The following is a 23,921-nucleotide window of genomic DNA, read 5'->3' on the forward strand; positions in this document are numbered from 1 at the left end:
ATTCCAATAAAAAAAACGGAGCTCAAAACCGTTTTTCCGTTTCCAACCATGATAACACACTAGGCATAGGTATGGCAGAAAATGGCGTATAACGACTGAATCCCTAAAAAGATCTTAATGAAACTTGGAAGATAACGTTGTTGTACTAATATGAACATATTCCAATAAAAAAAAACGGAGCTCAAAACCGTTTTTCCGTTTCCAACCATGATATTACACTAGGCATAGGTATGGCAGAAAATGGCGCATAACGACTGAATCCCTAAAAAGATCCTAATGAAACTTGGAAGATAACGTTGTTGTACTAATATGAACATATTCCAAAAAAAAAAACGGAGCTCAAAACCGTTATTCCGTTTCCAAAAAATTTGACCCCTACATTCATGTATTGCAACTTTATGTCAAATAAATACATATGTAAATAAATTGGTTACTCTGCTTCAAATGGAGTGAAGTGGAAAGGAAAACTAAATTAAGAAAATGAAACGGTAAAAAAAAATCTAAAATAGGCAGAGGTGTAGATGAATACGACTAAAATATCTACCATAGGCATAGGTATAGGTAAATTTGCCACATAGGGTTTTAGTATGCACCTGTTTCCACAATACTGGCATCTCTCGTAAAAAGGTATTTTCACACTACCGCCATACCCCCACACATTATAATGTTCTCATAGTACCGCCATACCCCCACACACAGTATAATGTTCTCATAGTACCGCCATACCCCCACACACAGTATAATGTTCTCATAGTACCGCCATACCCCCACACACAGTATAATGTTCTCATAGTACCGCCATACCACCACACAGTATAATGTTCTCATACTATCGCCATACCACCACACTCAGTATAATGTTCTCATAGTACCGCCATACCCCCACACACAGTATAATGTTCTCATAGTACCGCCATACCCCCCATACACAGTATAATGTTCTCATAGTACTGCCATACCCCCACACACAGTATAATGTTCTCATACTACCGCCATACCCCCACACACAGTATAATGTTCTCATAGTACCGCCATACCCCCACACACACAGTATAATGTTCTCATAGTACCGCCATACCCCCACACACAATATTATGTTCTCACAGTACCACCATACACCCACACAGGATAATGTTCTCATAGTACCGCCATACCCCCACACACAGTATAATGTTCTCATAGTACCGCCATACCCCCACACACAGTATAATGTTCTCATAGTACCGCCATACCCCCACACACAGTATAATGTTCTCATAGTACCGCCATACCCCCACACACAGTATAATGTTCTCATAGTACCTCAATATCCCCACACACAGTATAATGTTCCTACAGTACCGCCATACCCCCACACACAGTATAATGTTCTCATAGTACCGCCATACCCCCACACACAGTATAATGTTCTCATAGTACCGCCATACCCCCACACACAGTATAATGTTCTCATAGTACTGCCATACCCCCACACAGTATAATGTTCTCATAGTACCGCCATACCCCCACACACAGTATAATGTTCTCATAGTACCGCCATACCCCCACACACAGTATAATGTTCTCATAGTACCTCCATATCCCCACACACAGTATAATGTTCCTACAGTACCGCCATACCCCCACACACAGTATAATGTTCTCATAGTACCGCCATACCCCCACACACAGTATAATGTTCTCATAGTACCGCCATACCCCCACACACAGTATAATGTTCTCATAGTACTGCCATACCCCCACACAGTATAATGTTCTCATAGTACCGCCATACCCCCACACACAGTATAATGTTCTCATAGTACCGCCATACCCCCACACACAGTATAATGTTCTTATAGTACCGCCATAGCCCCACACACAGTATAATGTTCTCATAGTACCGCCATACCCCCCACACACAGTATAATATTCTCATAGTACCGCCATACCCCCACACACAGTATAATGTTCCTACAGTACCGCCATACCCCCACACACAATATAATGTTCCTACAGTGCCGCCATACCCCCCCACACAGTATGAAGTTCTCATAGTACCGCCATACCCCCACACACAGTATAATGTTCTCATAGTACCGCCATGCCCCACACACACAGTATAATGTTCTCATAGTACCGCCATAAACCCACACAGTGTAATGTTCCTACTGTACCGCCATACCCCCCACACAGTATAATGTTCTCATAGTACCGCCATGCCCCACACACAGTATAATGTTCTCATAGTACCGCCATATTCCCACACACAGTATAATGTTCTCATAGTACCGCCATACCCCCACACACAGTATAATGTTCTCACAGTACCGCCATACCTCCACACAGTATAATGTTTCCACAGTACTGGCATCTCTCGTAAAAAGGTATTTTCACACTACCGCCATACCCCCACACAGTATAATGTTCTCATAGTACCGCCATACACCCACACAGAGTATAATGTTCCCACAGTACCTCCATACCCGCACACACAGTATAATGTTCTCATAGTACCGCCATACCCCCACACACAGTATAATGTTCTCATAATACCGCCATACCCCCACACACAGTATAATGTTCTCATAGTACCGCCATACCCCCCACACACAGTATAATGTTCTCATAGTACCGCCATACCCCAACACACAGTATAATGTTCTCATAGTACCGCCATACCCCCACACACAGTATAATGTTCTCATAGTACCGCCATACCCTCACACACAGTATAATGTTCTCATAGTACCCCCATAACCCCATACACAGTATAATGTTCTCATAGTACCGACATACCCCCACACACAGTATAATGTTCTCATAGTACCGCCATACCCCCCACACACAGTATAATGGTCTCGTAGTACCGCCATACCCCCACACACAATATAATGTTCCTACAGTGCCGCCATACCCCCACACACAATATAATGTTCCTACAGTGCCGCCATACCCCCCCACACAGTATAAAGTTCTCATAGTACCGCCATACCCCCACACACAGTATAATGTTCTCATAGTACCGCCATGCCCCACACACACAGTATAATGTTCTCATAGTACCGCCATAAACCCACACAGTGTAATGTTTCTACTGTACCGCCATACCCCCCCACACAGTATAATGTTCTCATAGTACCGCCATGCCCCACACAGTATAATGTTCTCATAGTACCGCCATATTCCCACACACAGTATAATGTTCTCATAGTACCGCCATACCCCCACACACAGTATAATGTTCTCACAGTACCGCCATACCACCACACACAGTATTTTGTTCCCATAATAGTGGCCTTCCACAGACACAGGATAATGTACCGCCATACCCCCACACACAGTATAATGTTCTCATAGTACCGCCATACCCCCCACACACAATATAATGTTCCTACAGTGCCGCCATACCCCCACACACAATATAATGTTCCTACAGTGCCGCCATACCCCCCCACACAGTATAAAGTTCTCATAGTACCGCCATACCCCCACACACAGTATAATGTTCTCATAGTACCGCCATGCCCCACACACACAGTATAATGTTCTCATAGTACCGCCATAAACCCACACAGTGTAATGTTTCTACTGTACCGCCATACCCCCCCACACAGTATAATGTTCTCATAGTACCGCCATGCCCCACACAGTATAATGTTCTCATAGTACCGCTATACCCTCACACACAGTATAATGTTCTCATAGTACCGCCATATTCCCACACACAGTATAATGTTCTCATAGTACCGCCATACCCCCCACACACAGTATAATGTTCCTACAGTACCGCCATACCCCCACACACAGTATAATGTTCCTACAGTACCGCCATACCCCCCACACACAGTATAATGTTCCTACAGTACCGCCATACCCCCACACACAGTATAATGTTCTCACAGTACCGCCATACCACCACACACAGTATTTTGTTCCCATAATAGTGGCCTTCCACAGACACAGGATAATGTTTCCACAGGACTGGCATCCCCCTCACACACAGTGTGTCCCCTCAGTACTGCCATCCCCCCACTTTCTAATGTTCCCACAGTACTGCCCCCTACATGCACAATATGGTACCATCCACCTCACTGACTACCTCCGACCACCGACAATTAATAAATTCTCACTTATCCTCATTCTTGGTGCAGATACTAATGAACCCAGGATCTATGAGATATTTACCATACAATAGTTGGATAGTCAGGAGTGTATCATCCATAAAGGTCGCCCACTCGGTTGCTATGATACCTATGAAGTGACAGGGCTCGGTGGGGTGCGGTATTGGTCACCCTCTCCTTCCCATCATCACAATGTCAGCGATATCCACATTCCCATGACGGTGATACCGCTGAATAGATTAGTGAATCAGGGAGTGGAAAGCTCCTGATCCACCATTCAGCCTTCACTTCTGAGTCTGAGACTCCGTGCACTGCAGGCACAATGACGTCACTACATCACACCTCTAGTCCGGAACCTCAGTACTCACACCGCACAGACCAGAGCAGCGCTCCTCAGGAACCGGGTTGGCTGAGTAGTGTGAGGTTTTATATCAGGAATTGTGGGGGCATCATATTAAGAGAAGAGCTGTTGGGACTCTCATACTGAATGTGTGGCTGGTGGGGGCCATTATACTGGGGTTGTGGTGGACTGTAAATGTCTCCATACTAAGTGGGGGTTTTATTTTGTGTAGCAGGTTGTGGTGGCCATAATTAGAGATGAGCGAATATGTTTGGAAAACAATCGCCAAACATAAATTCGGCACGAATATGGTACATTCAGATTCATGATCGGTAACACGAGCATTTTTCTTAAGATCGGAAAAAGTCGGTAACATTAGTTAAAAGATATAATAGAAGCCGGCAATACATGTGCCACGTTTAGTAAAATCACAGCCACCAATGTGAGAGACTGGGGTTCAAATCCTGGCTCTGCCCTGTTGGACATAATATACCAGTAGTGGTCCATAACACTATGGTGCCTACCTCAATAAACATGAGAGTGTCACGAGCAAAGAGAGTCATGGCGGCTCAGACGTCGCCTGGATTAACAAGATCCACGTCAGATGTCAAGGAACCAGGACAATCTGATGATAAATGGTCTACTGGACCAAACCATACATGGACAAGGAAGAGGCAATGGTCGCCAGTGAAGAGATTTGCAGAGGGAAGAAGTGGAGGAGTAGTGAGGAGAGAGATGAATTAATCGGGCCGCAGAGTTAAGGATGGACTGGAGAGGTGCAAGGGTGTTAGCAGGGAGGCCGCAGAAAAGGATGTTGAAGTAGTCGAAGTTGGAGATCACCACACATCCTCCATCCCATAGTCCAGTGCCCATATACCAATCATACACATCCTGAATCCCACAGTCCAGTGCCCATATACCCATCATACATATCCTCCATCCCATAGTCCAGTGCCCATATACCCATCATACATATCCTCCATCCCATAGTCCAGTGCCCATATACCCATCATACATATCCTCCATCCCATAGTCCAGTGCCCATATACCCATCATACATATTCTCCATCCCATAGTCCAGTGCCCATATACCCATCATACATATCCTCCATCCCATAGTCCAGTGCCCATATACCCATCATATATATCCTCCATCCCATAGTCCAGTGCCCATATACCCATCACACATCCTCCATCCCAGTTCCAGTGCCCATATACCCATCACACATCCTCCATCCCAGTTCCAGTGCCCATATACCCATCACACATCCTCCATCCCATATGCCCTTGCCCATATACCCATCACACATCCTCCATCCCATAATCCAGTGCCCATATACCCATCACATATCCTCTATCCCAAAGTCCAGTGCCCATATATCCATCATACATATCTCCATCCCATAGTCCAGTGCCCATATACCCATCATACATATCCTCCATCCCATAGTCCAGTGCCCATATACCCATCATACATATCCTCCATCCCATAATCACATGCCCATATACACATCATACATATCATCCACCACATAGTCCAGTGCCCATATCCATAATCCGGTACCCATATACCCATCATACATCCTCCATCCCATAGGCCTGTGTCCATATACCATCACACATCTTCCAGCCCATAGTCACGTGCCCATATACCCATCATACATATAATCCATCCCATAGTCCAGTGCCCATATACAAATCATACACATCCTCCATCCCATAGTCCCATGCCCATTTACCCATCACACATCCTCCATCCCATAGCCTAGTGCCCATATACCATCACACATCCTCCATCCCATAGTCCAGTGCCCATATACCCATCATACATATCCTCCATCCCATAGTCCCGTGCCCATATACCCATCACACATCCTCCATCCCATAGTCCCGTGCCCATATAACCATCACACATCCCCATCCCATAGTTCCAGTGCCCAAATACCATCACATATCCTCCATCCCATAATCCTGTGCCCATATACCCATCACACATCCTCCATCCCATAGTCCAGTGCCCATATACCCATCACATATTCTCCATCCCATAGTCCAGTGCCCATATACCCATCATATATATCCTCCATCCCATAGCCCACTGCCCATATACCCATCACACATCCTCCATCCCATAGTCCCATGCCCATATACCCATCATACATATCATCCGTCCCATAGTCCAGTGCCCATATACCCATCACACATCCTCCATCCTATAGTCCAGTGCCCATATACCCATCACAGATCCTCCATCCCATAGTCCAGTGCCCATATACCCATCATACATCCTCCATCCCATAGTCCAGTGCCCATATACCCATGATAAATCCTCCGTCCCATAGTCCAGTGCCCATATACCCATCATACATATCCTCCATTCTATACTCCAGTGCCCATATACCCATCATACATCCATCCCATAGTCCAGTGCCCATATACCCATCATACATATCTTCCATTCCATAGCGCAGTGCCCATATACCCATCACACATCCTCCATCCAATAGTCCAGTGCCCATATACCCATCATACATATCCTCCATCCCATAGCGCAGTGCCCATATACCCATCACACATCCTCCATCCAATAGTCCAGTGCCCATATACCCATCACACATCCTCCATCCCATAGTCCAGTGCCCATATACCCATCACACATCCTCCATCCCATAGTCCAGTGCCCATATACCCATCACACATCCTCCATCCCATAGCCCAGTGCCCATATACCCATCACACATCCTCCATCCCATAGTCCCGTGCCCATATACCCATCACACATCCTCCATCCCATAGTCCCGTGCCCATATACCTATCATACACATCCTCCATCCCATAGTCCCGTGCCCATACACCTATCACACATCCTCCATCCCATAGTCCTGTGCCCATATACCCATCACACATCCTCCATCCCATAATCCCGTGCTCATATACCCCCTCACACATCCTCCATCCCATAGTCCCGTGCCCATATACCCATCACACATCCTCCATCCCATAGTCCCGTGCCCATATACCCATCACACATCCTCCATCCCATAGTCCCGTGCCCATATACCCATCACACATCCTCCATCCCATAGTCCCGTGCCCATATACCCATCATACACATCCTCCATCCCATAGTCCCGAGCTGGGTGGCGCTGAGCAGGGAGTTCCTGGAGATGTGCTGTTATGTAACCTGGCAGTGCGGCTCTGTGTGCGGCCGCCGATGATGCGGTTTTCTACGCCGGTAACAATAGAGCGCGGCAGTAATAGAGGAGGGGGATTCATTTGTCATGTGCTCTCTGCTCCTTTCTGGGGGGCAGACAATGGCTGGAGCTTATGTTCCCAGTGGTTTGTCACACGCACGCACGCACGCACACACACACACACACACACACACACGTTTATCTAATATATAAAGCTGAATGTATGTGTGTATGTATGCGTGTATGTCCGGGATTGGCATCTGAACCGTTGCAGCTACAGCCACAAAATTTTGCACAGTCACACATCTGGACCCCGAGAGCGTCAGAGGCTATGTTGTGAGGTGAAATTTTAACCCCGCGCTTTCCAATTCACCAAACAATTTTGCCCCTATCTACATAATGGGGGAAAAAGTGAAAGGAAAAGTGTTGGAGGCAAATTGACAGCTGCCAGATGTGAACAAGGGGGACTTAAAGAATGATGGCGATGGCACCAAAGAGTATATGCCGTACAGATGCTAAGGTGGGGCCCCGACATGGGATACTCGCCACACAAGGGGATATGAACACACACACAAAATGCGCCACACACTACCACGTGCTTGAACACATATACCACCCTCAGCACACATTTCACCACACATACACCAACCTCACCACGTAAAAGTCGACACACAAAAGTCGCCGCTCAAAACTCGCCACGCGCAAAACTCGCCATATGCAAAACTAGGCTCACGCAAATCTCGCCACATGTGCAAAACTCACCTCATGGAAAACTCGCCACACACAAAACTTGCACACGCGGAAAAATTGCCACATGCACAAAAGTTGCAACACATGCAAAAGTTGCCTCACACAAAACTTGCACATACTCAAAAGGCACCACACATAAAACTCGCCACGCGCAAAACTCACCATGCGCAAAACTTGTTGCACACAACTTGCTACATTAACCTGTCACATGCAACTCGACACACAAAAAGTTGCTACACGCATGTCGCCACACAACTCATCTCACAAAAATCGCTACATGCATGTCACCACACGCAACTCAACACACACAACTTGACACACGAAACTCGCCCTAAAACACACACAAGTCTGATATTATCCTTCAAAAATAAAAATCTGATTAATAAGCAGACAAACTACAAGAGCAACAAATGTACCATATAGGAAATACGACAGCTGTCAGTCACATGACCTGTATATTATGTGTATGTGTCAGCTAATATATACTGCCTGGGGGGAGGGCTTTCTGTTGGCTGGGGATTTATCAGGCTGCCAATTTAGCTTACAAATACTGAGGTAAAAATACTGAGCAAATAACGTGTGAATGAGGTCTAATACAGGAGGAGTTGACACACAGGTATATACTATATACAGGGGAGATGACACACAGGTATATACTATATACAGGAAGAGATGACACACAGATATATACTGTATACAGGAGAGATGACACACAGGTATATACTATATAGAGGAGTGGATGACGTACAGGTATATACTATAGACAGGAGGAGATGACACACAGGTATATACTATATACAGGAGCAGATGAGCTACAGGAATATACTATATACAGGAGGAGATGACATACAGGTATATGCTATATATAGGAGGAGATGACATACAGGTAAATACTATATATAGGAGGAGATGACATACATACTATATACAGGGGAGATGACATACAGGTATATACTATATACAGGAGGAGATGACATACAGGTATATACAGGAGGAGATGACATACAGGTATATACTATATCAGGAGATGACATACAGGTGTATACTGTATATAAGGGGGATGACAAACATGTACAGTGGGGCAAAAAAGTATTTAGTCAGTCAGCAATAGTGCAAGTTCCACCACTTAAAAAGATGAGAGGCGTCTGTAATTTACATCATAGGTAGACCTCAACTATGGGAGACAAACTGAGAAAAAAAAATCCAGAAAATCACATTGTCTGTTTATTTAACATTTTATTTGCATATTATGGTGGAAAATAAGTATTTGGTCAGAAACAAACAATCAAGATTTCTGGCTCTCACAGACCTGTAACTTCTTCTTTAAGAGTCTCCTCTTTCCTCCACTCATTACCTGTAGTAATGGCACCTGTTTAAACTTGTTATCAGTATAAAAAGACACCTGTACACACCCTCAAACAGTCTGACTTCAAACTCCACTATGGTGAAGACCAAAGAGCTGTCAAAGGACACCAGAAACAAAATTGTAGCCCTGCACCAGGCTGGGAAGACTGAATCTGCAATAGCCAACCAGCTTGGAGTGAAGAAATCAACAGTGGGAGCAATAATTAGAAAATGGAAGACATACAAGACCACTGATAATCTCCCTCGATCTGGGGCTCCACGAAAAATCCCACCACGTGTGGTCAGAATGATCACAAGAACGGTGAGCAAAAATCCCAGAACCACGCGAGGGGACCTAGTGAATGAACTGCAGAGAGCTGGGACCAATGTAACAAGGCCTACCATAAGTAACACACTACGCCACCATGGACTCAGATCCTGCAGTGCCAGACGTGTCCCACTGCTTAAGCCAGTACATGTCCGGGCCCGTCTGAAGTTCGCTAGAGAGCATTTGGATGATCCAGAGGAGTTTTGGGAGAATGTCCTATGGTCTGATGAAACCAAACTGGAACTGTTTGGTAGAAACACAACTTGTCGTGTTTGGAGGAAAAAGAATACTGAGTTGCATCCATCAAACACCATACCTACTGTAAAGCATGGTGGTGGAAACATCATGCTTTGGGGCTGTTTCTCTGCAAAGGGGCCAGGACGACTGATCCGGGTACATGAAAGAATGAATGGGGCCATGTATCGTGAGATTTTGAGTGCAAACCTCCATCCATCAGCAAGGGCATTGAAGATGAAATGTGGCTGGGTCTTTCAACATGACAATGATCCAAAGCACACCGCCAGGGCTACGAAGGAGTGGCTTCGTAAGAAGCATTTCAAGGTCCTGGAGTGGCCTAGCCAGTCTCCAGATCTCAACCCTATAGAAAACCTTTGGAGGGAGTTGAAAGTCCGTGTTGCCAAGCGAAAAGCCAAAAACATCACTGCTCTAGAGGAGATCTGCATGGAGGAATGGGCCAACATACCAACAACAGTGTGTGGCAACCTTGTGAAGACTTACAGAAAACGTTTGACCTCTGTCATTGCCAACAAAGGATATATTACAAAGTATTGAGATGAAATTTTGTTTCTGACCAAATACTTATTTTCCACCATAATATGCAAATAAAATGTTAAAAAAACAGACAATGTGATTTTCTGGGGTTTTTTTTCTCAGTTTGTCTCCCATAGTTGAGGTCTACCTATGATGTAAATTACAGACGCCTCTCATCTTTTTAAGTGGTGGAACTTGCACTATTGCTGACTGACTAAATACTTTTTTGCCCCACTGTATATACTGAGGTGAAAATGAGAGGTGTGAGGTGAAAATGAAAAGGTGTGAGTGCAAAATGAGAAGAGTGAGAGAAAATAGTGGAGTGATCGGAAAATGACAGATGTGAGGTAGAAATGACAAGTGTTAGGGGGGAACGAGAGGTGTGAGGGGGAAAATAAGGGGTGTGAGAGGGAAAATGAGAGGAGTGAGGGAGAAAATGAGAGGTGTGAGGGAGAAAATGAGAGGTGTGAGGGAGAAAATGAGAGGTGTGAGGGAGAAAATGAGAGGTGTGAGGGAGAAAATAAGAGAAGCGAGGTGCTATAACTAACCACAGATATTTACTATGCCCAGGCAACGCCGGGCTCTTCAGCTAGTATATATATATATATATAGATTTTTTTTCTTTACGTTGGAGGGCCCAATTCCAGCTGTTGCTGTCGGACCTGTGATTTCTATCTCCTCCACTGTGTACAGGATAATAGAGTATAATAAAGTAGTTATGGACGAGACGTAACTAACATTGTGCAGTGACTCTGCTTTCCATATAGTGATAGATATTTCTTGTTGCTAAAACTATGATGTTTTTCACTTTAACCCTTTGTTAAACCCCTCTGATCAGTGCGATCATACACCATACAAGCCTCTGATGGCTCCGGTGATGCCCTGTACTACTGTAGTGCCGTGTATCATCACTGCTGTCAGTGTAATACTAACGGCCCCATACACATGAGATAAGAGTTGGCTGAACGGTCATTTGGCAGACGGCCATCTCTCCCGACTCCCCCATACACACAAATATTCCAGCTTTCCTGGGGTCTGTATGAGAGAGTCGCCTCCAGACTCCTCTAGAGGAGGATTATCTACAGGAAGAACAAACGGATTATCCTCTGAAATTCAGGATGTCCGATCCTTCTCTGCCCTGACATCATCTGTCGGGAGGCCCCAAATACATTATACGAGGGGCGATCCAAAAGTAATGATAATCAATACTAAACACAATGCATATAGTCAAAAAATGTTTTTATTTTTCTACATAGTCTCCTAACAAGTCTATACATTTAGTCCATCTCTTTTCTATACTTAGAATTCCCTTCGAAAAAAATTATTGATCTTGACCCTCAAAAAAATCCCCAACAGCGGTTATCACGTCGCTATTGTCGTCAAATTTCTTGCCCCGGAGGTGTTCCTTGAGCCGAGGAAAGAGAAAGAAGTCACTGGGGGCTAGATCTGGCGAATAGGGGGGGTGTTCCCCCAGTTCAAAGCCTGCTTCTTGAATGGTAGCCATGGCAACTGCAGCTTTGTGAGCCAGCGCGTTATCTTGGTGAAACAGCACTCCAGTTCGCAGTTTGCCGCGCCTTTTCTCCTTGATAGCCTCCCGCAATCTTCTTATTTGTTCTGCGTAGTAGGAGCCCGTAATAGTGGCTCCTTTCTCCAAATAGTCCACCATAATAATTCCTTCAGCGTCCCAAAAAACGGATGCCATAACCTTCCATGCTGAGCTTGACACTTTGAATTTCTTCGGCGTCGGTTCGTCGGCTCGTTTCCATGTCATCGATTGTTGTTTAGTTTTGGGATCAAAGTGGTGGATCCAGGTCTCGTCCATGGTCAAAAAACGTGACAAAAAATTTTCCTTGTCTGCTTGGAACTTTTCGAGATTTGCTATTGAAATGTCAACTCGTTTCTTCTTTTGTTCGTCGGTTAACATTTTTGGCACCCAATGCATGGAGACCTTTCTCATATGCAATTCTTTTGCAAGGATTCTTTGAATACTGCCATATGAGATCCCTGTGACCTCCGCTACATGCCTGATAGTCACTCTTCGATCTGTCAATACAACTTCTTCAACTTTTTTCACGTTTTCTTCATTGAGAGACGTGGATGGGCGTCCTTCACGATGTTCATCTTCCGTCGATGTTCTTCCCAGCTTAAATTCCTTGGCCCAGCATGCAACTGTGGAATATGGAGGAGAAGAGTTCCCCAATGTTTCCACCAAGTCGCTGTGTAGGTCTTTGGTAGTCATTTTTTTCAAGCAGACGTATTTGATGACAGCAACACCGCTTTTTTTTCCATTTTGATGTTCACTCCTGGGCAGTTCATATTCAAATGAATGTAGCTCCCGGGAATCATGGTCTATTTAAGTGATTTTTTTTTCCTGGACTAGTGGGTACCTAAGAGAGAAGAAAATATTTTATTTTAATTTCTGTGTGCAATAGAAATAACCGATTATCATTACTTTTGGATCGCCCCTCGTATAGTCGCCCAAACCCCCAAAATCAGTGATTTCATGGAACTTTAGTCTAATGTTTATGGGTGCGGTAAAAGGTAACTTATTGGATGCCGCCTCTGGCCTAATAGACCTTCATACATTGCAGCCCAGACACCATTATTAGGCATGTAAGTACCGTAATAACTAGGCCGCCCATACTATCGAGTACTTGGGGGGGCGGGGGGCATTCAGCCAAACTCTGTCACCTTCTTAGACGCCATGTTTGCTTTTCACAGCAGTAAGTGGATAAACTGCCAGGGTTTTTGTTGAAGCCTCATCTGTGCCGTCCCTGCGGTGCACATCTATGTTCGTGATAGAAGATTACAGTGCGGGGAAGACGGGAAACCTTCATATAGAGGCCGGTGGTGATGGAGTCAGTGACCGACTCTGGCCAAATCTGTCTCTAGAGCCGTAGTAGAAGATGAAGATGTCGTCCTCATCATGAAGTAGTTATTTCTCATGTCGCGTGTAATGAATATCTCCTGCAGTATTGCTAATGCCGATTCCAGGGTCGGTAAATGAGACGAGAATTAGCGTTATGGAAGATGAGTCTGAGAAACGTATTCAGCTGCCGACTCCGAGGAAGAAACTGCTTGTTGTCTGTGGCCTAAATATATAGGATTTATTAGTAGATGGAAAGAAGGAAACTAAATACTGTAAAATAATAAATCTCCTCATATGTTTCCCTTATTATCTCCAGTAATTGTATTATTACACAGGATTCTTATGATGTTACATCGGCTCATCTTCTCATTCAGGTCTCTACAATATCGGATCCTCTCAGTGAAGATCTTCTACAAAAGAAAACTTTCCTGATTTACCCATCAAAGATGGATATGGACAGAGACAAGATGGCGGAGAGGATATTACACCTCACCCTAGAGATCCTCTTCCGGCTTACTGGAGAGGTGAGAGATTCTGATGACGTCACATTACATCATTCTTATCTATGGGAATAACAGATGGACAGAACTGGAGAGGTGAGGACTCTGGAAATGTATGTAGTGAGATTTATTAATGTGTCTCTCCATTACCAGGATTACACAGTGGTGAAGAAGACCTCTAGTGATCGCTGTCAGGACCCTGTGTCTGAGGGATGCGGAAGACCCCTGAGCCCAATCACGGGGCCTCCACCTCACCCCCTGATCCATGAGGACATCAATGACCAGAAGATCCTAGAACTCACCTACAAGATGATTGAGCTGCTGACTGGAGAGGTGACACTGCTGGGAATGCTGGGACATTATACAGTAACACTATGAAGGGATCGGGGGATGACAGTATCATTGTATGTGTCAGGTTCCTATAAGGTGTCAGGATGTCGCTGTCTATTTCTCCATGGAGGAGTGGGAGTATTTAGAAGGACACAGAGATCTGTACAAGAACGTCATAATGGAGGTTACCCAGCCCCTCACATCTCCAGGTAATAGGACAGGACCAAATACACTGCTCAAAAAAATAAAGGTAACACTTAAACAACAGAATATAACTCCAAGTAAATCAAACTTCTGTGAAATCAAACTGTCCACTTAGGAAGCAACACTGTTTGACAATCAATTTCACATGCTGTTGTGCAAATGGAATAGACAACAGATGGATATTATTGGCAATTATCAAGACACCCTCAATAAAGGAGTGGTTCTGAATGTGGGGACCACAGACCCCATCTGAGTACCAATGCTTTCTGGCTGATGTTTTGGTCACTTTTGAATGTTGGTTGTGCTTTCACACTCGTGGTAGCATGAGACGGACTCTACAACCCACACAAGTGTCTCAGGTAGTGCAGCTCATCCAGGATGGCACATCAATGCGAGTTGTGGCAAGAAGGTTTGCTGTGCCTGTCAGCGTAGTGTCCAGAGGCTGGAGGCGCTACCAGGAGACAGGCCAGTACACCAGGAGACGTGGAGGGGGCCGTAGGAGGACACAACCTAGCAGCAGGACCGCTACCTTAGCCTTTGTGCAACGAGGAACAAGAGGAGCACTGCCAAAGCCCTGCAAAATGACCTCCAGTGGGCCAAAAATGTGCCTGTATCTGCACAAACGTTTAGAAACCGACTCCATGAGGATGGTCTGTGTGCCCGACGTCCACAGATGGAGGTTGTGCTGACAGCCCAACACCGTGCAAGACGATTGGCAATTGCCACAGAACACCAGGATTGGCAAATTCACCACTGGCGCCCTGTGCTCTTCACAGATGAAAGCAGGTTCACATTGAGCACATGTGACAGACGTGACAGAGTCTGGAGACGCCGTGGAGAATGATCTGCTACCTGCAACATCCTTCAGCATGACCGTTTTGGCAGTGGGTCAGTAATGGTGTGGGGTGGCATTTCTTTGGAGGGCCACACAGCCCTCCATGATCTCTCCAGAAGTAGCCTGACTTCAATTAGGTACCGAGATGAAATCCTCAGACCCCTTGTGAGACCATATGCTGGTGCGGTTGGCCCTGGGTTCTTCCTAATATAGGACAATGCCAGACCTCATGTGGCTGGAGTGTGACAGCAGTTCCTGCAAGATGAAGTTATTGAAGCTATGGACTGGCCCGCCCGTTCCTTAAACCTGAATCCGATTGAACACATCTGGGACATCATGTCTCGCACCAACGTCACGTTGCACCACAGACTGTCCAGGAGTTGGCGGATGCTTTAGTCCAGGTCTGGGAGGAGATCCCCCAGGAGACCATCCGCCGCCTCATTAGCAGCATGCCCAGGCATTTTAGGGAGGTCATACAGGTACGTGGAGGCCACACACTACTGAACATAATTTCCTTCTTTTGAGGCATTTCCACTGAAGTTGGATCAGCCTGTAATTTGATTTTCCACTTTGATTTTGAGTATTATTCCAAATCCAGGCCTCTATTGGTTAATAAACTGAATTCCATTCATGATTTTTGTGTGATTTTGTTGTCATCACATTCAACTTTGTACAAAACAAAGTATTTAATGAGAATATATCATTCATTCAGATGTAGGATGTGTTATTTGAGTGTTCCCTTTATTTGTTTGAGCAGTGTACATACAGCCTATAATTATCTGTATGTAAAGAATGAATTCACTCCCTGTATGTGTTTCCTCCAGATCTATCTAGTAAGAGGACAACACCTGAGAGATGTCCCCGTCCTCTTCTTCTTCCACAAGACTGCAAGCAAGAAGATCCCAATGCTCCTCAGGATCATCAGTTAGATGGAGAGAAGGTGTCAGGAGATGTCCCCTGTGTGCCCCCATATATTAATAATGTCCCCTGTGTGCCCCCATACATTAATAATGTCCCCTGTGTGCCCCCATATATTAGTAATGTCCCCTATGTGCCCCCATATATTAGTAATGTCCCCTATGTGCCCCCATATAATAGTAATGTCCCCTATGTGCCCCCATATATTAGTACTGTCCCCTGTGTGCCTCCATATATCCCTAATGTCCCCTGTGCCCCCATATATTTGTATATTAGTAATGTCTAGTGATGAGCAAGTATACTTGGTGCTTGGGTGGTCTCCGAGTATTTATGACTGCTCGGAGATTTAGTTTTCCTAACTTCAGCTGGATGATTCACGGCTGCTAGCCAGCCTGAGTATATGTGGGAGTTGCATGGTTGCTAGGGAATCCCCACATGTAATTAAGCTGTCTAGTAGCCGCAAATCATCCAGCTGCGGCTAGGAAAACACCAAGGTTACTTACTGGTAGCCGGTTTTTCCGGAACCCATGACGGCACACCTGAGAGAGGGGATCCGCCCAGTTAGGACAGGAAACCCTACTGAAAATAAAAGGGCGGTACCTCTCTGTCGCTTTAGTTGGTTTTCAGAGCATGAGGCCCCCCTGGTTAGTATACATGGTAATCCATCACCACATCATATTAACTAAAAAAGCACCCAAAGCAATAGTGCACACCGAAAAGGTGATAAAGGGGGGAATATACGGGTGCCGTCATGGGTTCCGGAAAAACCGGCTACCAGTAAGTAACCTTGGTGTTTTCCCTTCCCCCATGACGGCACACCTGAGAGACTTTTGTAGAATGAAACCTTAGGGAGGGACCACCGCTTGTAGTACCCTTCTACCAAAGGTTAGGTCAGCAGAGGAAGAAAGATCTAGCCGGTAGTGCTTGAAAAAAGTTGAGGGTGAGGACCAGGTAGCAGCCTTGCAAATTTGATCAATTGATACCTCAGCCTTTTCTGCCCAGGAGGTAGCCACAGCTCTGGTAGAGTGAGCCTTGATGCCTTCAGGAACCGGAGTGCCACCCGCAGAGTAGGATAAACTAATGGCCTCCCTAATCCATCTAGCAATAGTATTTTTAGCTACCCCACACCCTCTTTTGCTACCATGAAACAAAGGGTGGTTATTAATGGAGCACACTCGGACTGGGTAGCGGTTAGCAGTGGGGTACCACAGGGGTCAGTATTGGGCCCTCTTCTTTTTAACATATTTATTAATGACCTTGTAGGGGGCATTCAGAGTAGAATTTCAATATTTGCAGATGACACTAAACTCTGCAGGGTGATCAATACAGAGAAGGACAATTTTATATTACAGGATGATTTATGTAAACTAGAAGCTTGGGCTGATAAATGGCAAATGAGCTTTAATGGGGATAAATGTAAGGTCATGCACTTGGGTAGAAGTAATAAGATGTATAATTATGTGCTTAATTCTAAAACTCTGGGCAAAACCGTCAATGAAAAAGACCTGGGTGTATGGGTGGATGACAAACTCGTATTCAGGGGCCAGTGTCAGGCAGCTGCTACAAAGGCAAATAAAATAATGGGATGCATTAAAAGAGGCATAGATGCTCATGAGGAGAATATAATTTTACCTCTATACAAGTCACTAGTTCGACCACACTTAGAATACTGTGCACAGTTCTGGTCTCCGGTGTTTAAGAAAGACATAGCTGAACTGGAGCGGGTGCAGAGAAGAGCGACCAAGGTTATTAGAGGACTGGGGGGTCTGCAATACCAAGATAGGTTATTACACTTGGGGCTATTTAGTTTGGAAAAACGAAGACTAAGGGGTGATCTTATTTTAATGTATAAATATATGAGGGGACAGTACAAAGACCTTTCTGATGATCTTTTTAATCATAGACCTGAAACAGGGACAAGGGGGCATCCTCTGCGTTTGGAGGAAAAAAGGTTTAAGCATAATAACAGACGCGGATTCTTTACTTTAAGAGCAGTGAGACTATGGAACTCTCTGCCGTATGATGTTGTAATGAGTGATTCATTACTTGAATTTAAGAGGGGACTGGATACCTTTCTGGAAAAGTATAATGTTACAGGGTATATACACTAGATTCCTTGATAGGGCGTTGATCCAGGGAACTAGTCTGATTGCCGTATGTGGAGTCGGGAAGGAATTTTTTTCCCCAATGTGGAGCTTACTCTTTGCCACATGGTTTTTTTTTGCCTTCCTCTGGATCAACATGTTAGGGCATGTTAGGTTAGGCTATGGGTTGAACTAGATGGACATATAGTCTTCCTTCAACCTTAATAACTATGTAACTATGAAAGGCTATGAATAGGGTTTGGTCTTTCCTCCACTAACTAGTCACAGATATGTATTGCAACATAGATCTTCTCACATCTAGCATGTGGAACTTTTGTTCCCCTGGATTTTTGGGATTACTACAGAATAATGGTAAGGTAATCTCTTGACTCCTATGCAACTTTTGAACCACCTTGGGGAGATAAGCCGGGTCCGGTCTTAGAACGATCCTGTCATCAAAAACCTGAGTATAAGGAGAGCATATTGACAGGGCCTGTAAATCACTTACCCTACGTGCCGACGTTAAGGCTACTAGTAGAACTGTTTTAAGGGTAAGTAACTTAGGTGATAACTCCTGAAAGGGCTCAAAAGGGTGTTTAGTTAGGGCTTCGAAGACCAAATTTAGATCCCAAGGAGGGATTTTTGGGATAACGACTGGCCGAGATCTACTACAAGATTTTATAAATTGTGAAACCCATCTTTTTGAGGCAAGATTACAGTTATATAGGGCCCCCAAGGCTGAAACCTGAACTTTAAGGGTGCTGGTTGCTAACCCAAGATGTAATCCTGCTTGCAGAAATTCCAGGATAGGACCCACTGGAGCCACCTCCCCCAATGGTTCACCCAGGAAGTCAAGAAATTTTTTCCATGTCCTACCATAGATTCTAGAAGTTATGGGTTTTCTGCTTTTCAACAGGGTGGAGATTAAACCTGGTGAGAATCCTTGGCGACTTAGTAACACCCTCTCAAATTCCAGGCTGCCAGATGGAAGCCCTTCTCCTGAGAGTGGGTTACTGGGCCCTGGGTTAGTATGTCCGGAATCTCTGGCAAAATCCATGGGTCTGTTACCGACATCTGCCTTAGAAGGGAGAACCATGGTCTCCTTGGCCAAAATGGAGCTATGAGGATAATTTTTGCCTGATCCTCTCTGATCTTCCGGATCACAGCTGGGATCATCACTATCGGGGGGAATGTGTAGGCCAGAGAGAACTTCCAGGGTATTAGTAGGGCATCTACTGCGAAGGGATGTTCTTTTGGATTTAAGGAGCAGAATTTTCTGACTTTTTTGTTGCGTGAGTTGGCAAACAAGTCTATTTCTGGTGTGCCCCAGGCTTGGACTATTTGCTGAAATATCTGGGGGTTTAGGGACTATTCCCCCTGTCTTAAGCCTCTGCGACTCAGGATGTCTGCTTGTGTGTTTTCTATGCCCCTGATGTGTAGTGCCGATAGAGATAACCGGTGTTGTTCTGCCAATTGAAAGAGTAGTTTTGATGCATTCATGAGGCCTTTGGACCTCGTCCCCCCCTGATGATTGACATACGCCACCACTGCTCGATTGTCCGTCAGGATTCGAGTATGGCGACCCCGGAGTAAAGGGAGAAAATGTCTTAGGTATTTCTCCACTGCCCATAGCTCTTTTTCGTTTGACCCATAGTATTTTTCTCGTATGGACCAGGTACCTTGTACAGAGTGAGATCTCAGGTGAGCTCCCCAACCTGTACCGCTTGCGTCTGTCGTGATGATGTCTTTGACCGGATTTTTCCACCGGACCCCCATTGTGAGGTGGTGTTCCACCGTCCACCAAACTAGGGAATCCCTTACGTCCAGGGAGAGACATAGATTTCCTTCTAAATGCCCTCTTAATAGTCTTTGAGCTGAGAGAACTTCCCACTGCAGTTGTCTTAGGTGGAATTGTGCCCATTCTACTGCCGGAATACACGATGTTAACGAGCTTAGAAGGGACATCGCCTTTCTCAGAGTCATTGCTGGTTGACGTATTGCTGTACTGGTCAGGTTTATTATCTTGTCCACTTTGTTTTCTGGAAGGAGGCAGAGCTGACGCTCAGAGTCCAGTATTAACCCCAGGGAGGACTGTAGTTTTACTGGCAGTAGTCGGGACTTGGGGATGTTTATTATCCAACCCAGCTCCCTTAGAGTTGATGTTACCACTGATACTTGATGAGTGCAGTGGGACTCTGACCTTCCTATTACCAGGAAATCGTCTAGATATGGGACAATTACTACATCCCGGGACCGGAGGTATGACATTACTTCCACCATCACTTTGGTGAAAACTCTGGGGGCTGTAGACAGGCCGAATGGAAGGGCTGTATATTGGTAATACTTTACCTGATTCTGAATATAGAGAGCTACTCTCAAGTATTTCCGATATTCCTGATGTATTGGTATATGGTAGTATGCATCCTTTAAGTCTATTACTGCCATGAAGCAGTAACATAGTAACAGTAACATAGTAAGGCCGAAAAAAGACATTTGTCCATCCAGTTCAGCCTATATTCCATCATAATAAATCCCCAGATCAACGTCCTTCTACAGAACCTAATTGTATGAAACAATATTGTTCTGCTCCAGGAAGACATCCAGGCCTCTCTTGAACCCCTCGACTGAGTTCGCCATCACCACCTCCTCAGGCAAGCAATTCCAGATTCTCACTGTCCTAACAGTAAAGAATCCTTTTCTATGTTGGTGGAAAAACCTTCTCTCCTCCAGACGCAAAGAATGCCCCCTTGTGCCCGTCACCTTCCTTGGTATAAACAGATCCTCAGCGAGATATTTGTATTGTCCCCTTATATACTTATACATGGTTATTAGATCGCCCCTCAGTCGTCTTTTTTCTAGACTAAATAATCCTAATTTCGCTAATCTATCTGGGTATTGTAGTTTTCCCATCCCCTTTATTAATTTTGTTGCCCTCCTTTGTACTCTCTCTAGTTCCATTATATCCTTCATGAGCACCGGTGCCCAAAACTGGACACAGTACTCCATGTGCGGTCTAACTAGGGATTTGTACAGAGGCAGTATAATGCTCTCATCATGTGTATCCAGACCTCTTTTAATGCACCCCATGATCCTGTTTGCCTTGGCAGCTGCTGCCTGGCACTGGCTGCTCCAGGTAAGTTTATCATTAACTAGGATCCCCAAGTCCTTCTCCCTGTCAGATTTACCCAGTGGTTTCCCATTCAGTGTGTAATGGTGATATTGATTCCTTCTTCCCATGTGTATAACCTTACATTTATCATTGTTAAACCTCATCTGCCACCTTTCAGCCCAAGTTTCCAACTTATCCAGATCCATCTGTAGCAGAATACTATCTTCTCTTGTATTAACTGCTTTACATAGTTTTGTATCATCTGCAAATATCGATATTTTACTGTGTAAACCTTCTACCAGATCATTAATGAATATGTTGAAGAGAACAGGTCCCAATACTGACCCCTGCAGTACCCCACTGGTCACAGCGACCCAGTTAGAGACTATACCATTTATAACTACCCTCTGCTTTCTATCACTAAGCCAGTTACTAACCCATTTACACACATTTTCCCCCAGACCAAGCATTCTCATTTTGTGTACCAACCTCTTGTGCGGCACGGTATCAAACGCTTTGGAAAAATCGAGATATACCACGTCCAATGACTCACCGTGGTCCAGCCTATAGCTTACCTCTTCATAAAAACTGATTAGATTGGTTTGACAGGAGCGATTTCTCATAAACCCATGCTGATATGGAGTTAAACAGTTATTCTCATTGAGATAATCCAGAATAACATCCCTCAGAAACCCTTCAAATATTTTACCAACAATAGAGGTTAGACTTACTGGCCTATAATTTCCAGGTTCACTTTTAGAGCCCTTTTTGAATATTGGCACCACATTTGCTATGCGCCAATCCTGCGGAACAGACCCTGTCGCTATAGAGTCCCTAAAAATAAGAAATAATGGTTTATCTATTACATTACTTAGTTCTCTTAGTACTCGTGGGTGTATGCCATCCGGACCCGGAGATTTATCTATTTTAATCTTATTTAGCCGGTTTCGCACCTCTTCTTGGGTTAGATTGGTGACCCTTAATATAGGGTTTTCATTGTTTCTTGGGATTTCACCTAGCATTTCATTTTCCACCGTGAATACCGTGGAGAAGAAGGTGTTTAATATGTTAGCTTTTTCCTCGTCATCTACAACCATTCTTTCCTCACTATTTTTTTAAGGGGCCTACATTTTCAGTTTTTATTCTTTTACTATTGATATAGTTGAAGAACAGTTTGGGATTAGTTTTACTCTCCTTAGCAATGTGCTTCTCTGTTTCCTTTTTGGCAGCTTTAATTAGTTTTTTAGATAAAGTATTTTTCTCCCTATAGTTTTTTAAAGCTTCAATGGTGCCATCCTGCTTTAGTAGTGCAAATGCTTTCTTTTTACTGTTAATTGCCTGTCTTACTTTTTTGTTTAGCCACATTGGGTTTTTCCTATTTCTAGTCCTTTTATTCCCACAAGGTATAAACCGCTTACAGTGCCTATTTAGGATGTTCTTAAACATTTCCCATTTATTATCTGTATTCTTATTTCTGAGGATATTGTCCCAGTCTACCAGATTAAGGGCATCTCTAAGCTGGTCAAACTTTGCCTTCCTAAAGTTCAGTGTTTTTGTGACTCCCTGACAAGTCCCCCTAGTGAAAGACAGGTGAAACTGTACAATATTGTGGTCGCTATTTCCTAGATGCCCGACCACCTGCAGATTTGTTATTCTGTCAGGTCTATTAGATAGTATTAGGTCTAAAAGTGCTGCTCCTCTGGTTGGATTCTGCACCAATTGTGAAAGATAATTTTTCTTGGTTATTAGCAGAAACCTGTTGCCTTTATGGGTTTCACAGGTTTCTGTTTCCCAGTTAATATCCGGGTAGTTAAAGTCCCCCATAACCAGGACCTCATTATGGGTTGCAGCTTCATCTATCTGCTTTAGAAGTAGACTTTCCATGGTTTCTGTTATATTTGGGGGTTTGTAACAGACCCCAATGAGAATTTTGCTACCATTTTTCCCTCCATGAATTTCGACCCATATGGACTCGACATCCTCATTTCCTTCGCTAATATCCTCCCTTAAAGTGGACTTTAGACAAGACTTTACATAGAGACAAACCCCTCCTCCTCTCCGATTTTTACGATCCTTTCTAAACAGACTGTAACCCTGTAAGTTAACTGCCCAGTCATAGCTTTCATCTAACCATGTCTCGGTTATTCCCACTATGTCAAAGTTACCTGTAGATATTTCTGCTTCTAGTTCTTCCATCTTGTTTGTCAGGCTTCTGGCGTTTGCGAGCATGCAGTTTAGAGGA

At 44.5% G+C, this 23,921-nt stretch overlaps 1 protein-coding gene across 1 annotated transcript in view; it reads left to right on the plus strand.

The window, feature by feature from the left end:
- Positions 1–23,921, plus strand: part of LOC138662946 (zinc finger protein 182-like) — an 81,171-nt gene that overhangs the window by 26,354 nt on the left and 30,896 nt on the right. Inside the window, exons 2-5 of the mRNA XM_069748959.1 lie at positions 14,074–14,223; positions 14,353–14,532; positions 14,615–14,738; positions 16,393–16,508. Of these exons, the coding sequence (XP_069605060.1) occupies positions 14,074–14,223; positions 14,353–14,532; positions 14,615–14,738; positions 16,393–16,508 (570 nt within the window). The remainder of the gene's footprint in view (positions 1–14,073; positions 14,224–14,352; positions 14,533–14,614; positions 14,739–16,392; positions 16,509–23,921) is intronic.

This window comes from Ranitomeya imitator, chromosome 2, assembly GCF_032444005.1.
Source record: "Ranitomeya imitator isolate aRanImi1 chromosome 2, aRanImi1.pri, whole genome shotgun sequence".
NCBI classification, from domain to species: Eukaryota; Metazoa; Chordata; class Amphibia; order Anura; family Dendrobatidae; genus Ranitomeya; species Ranitomeya imitator.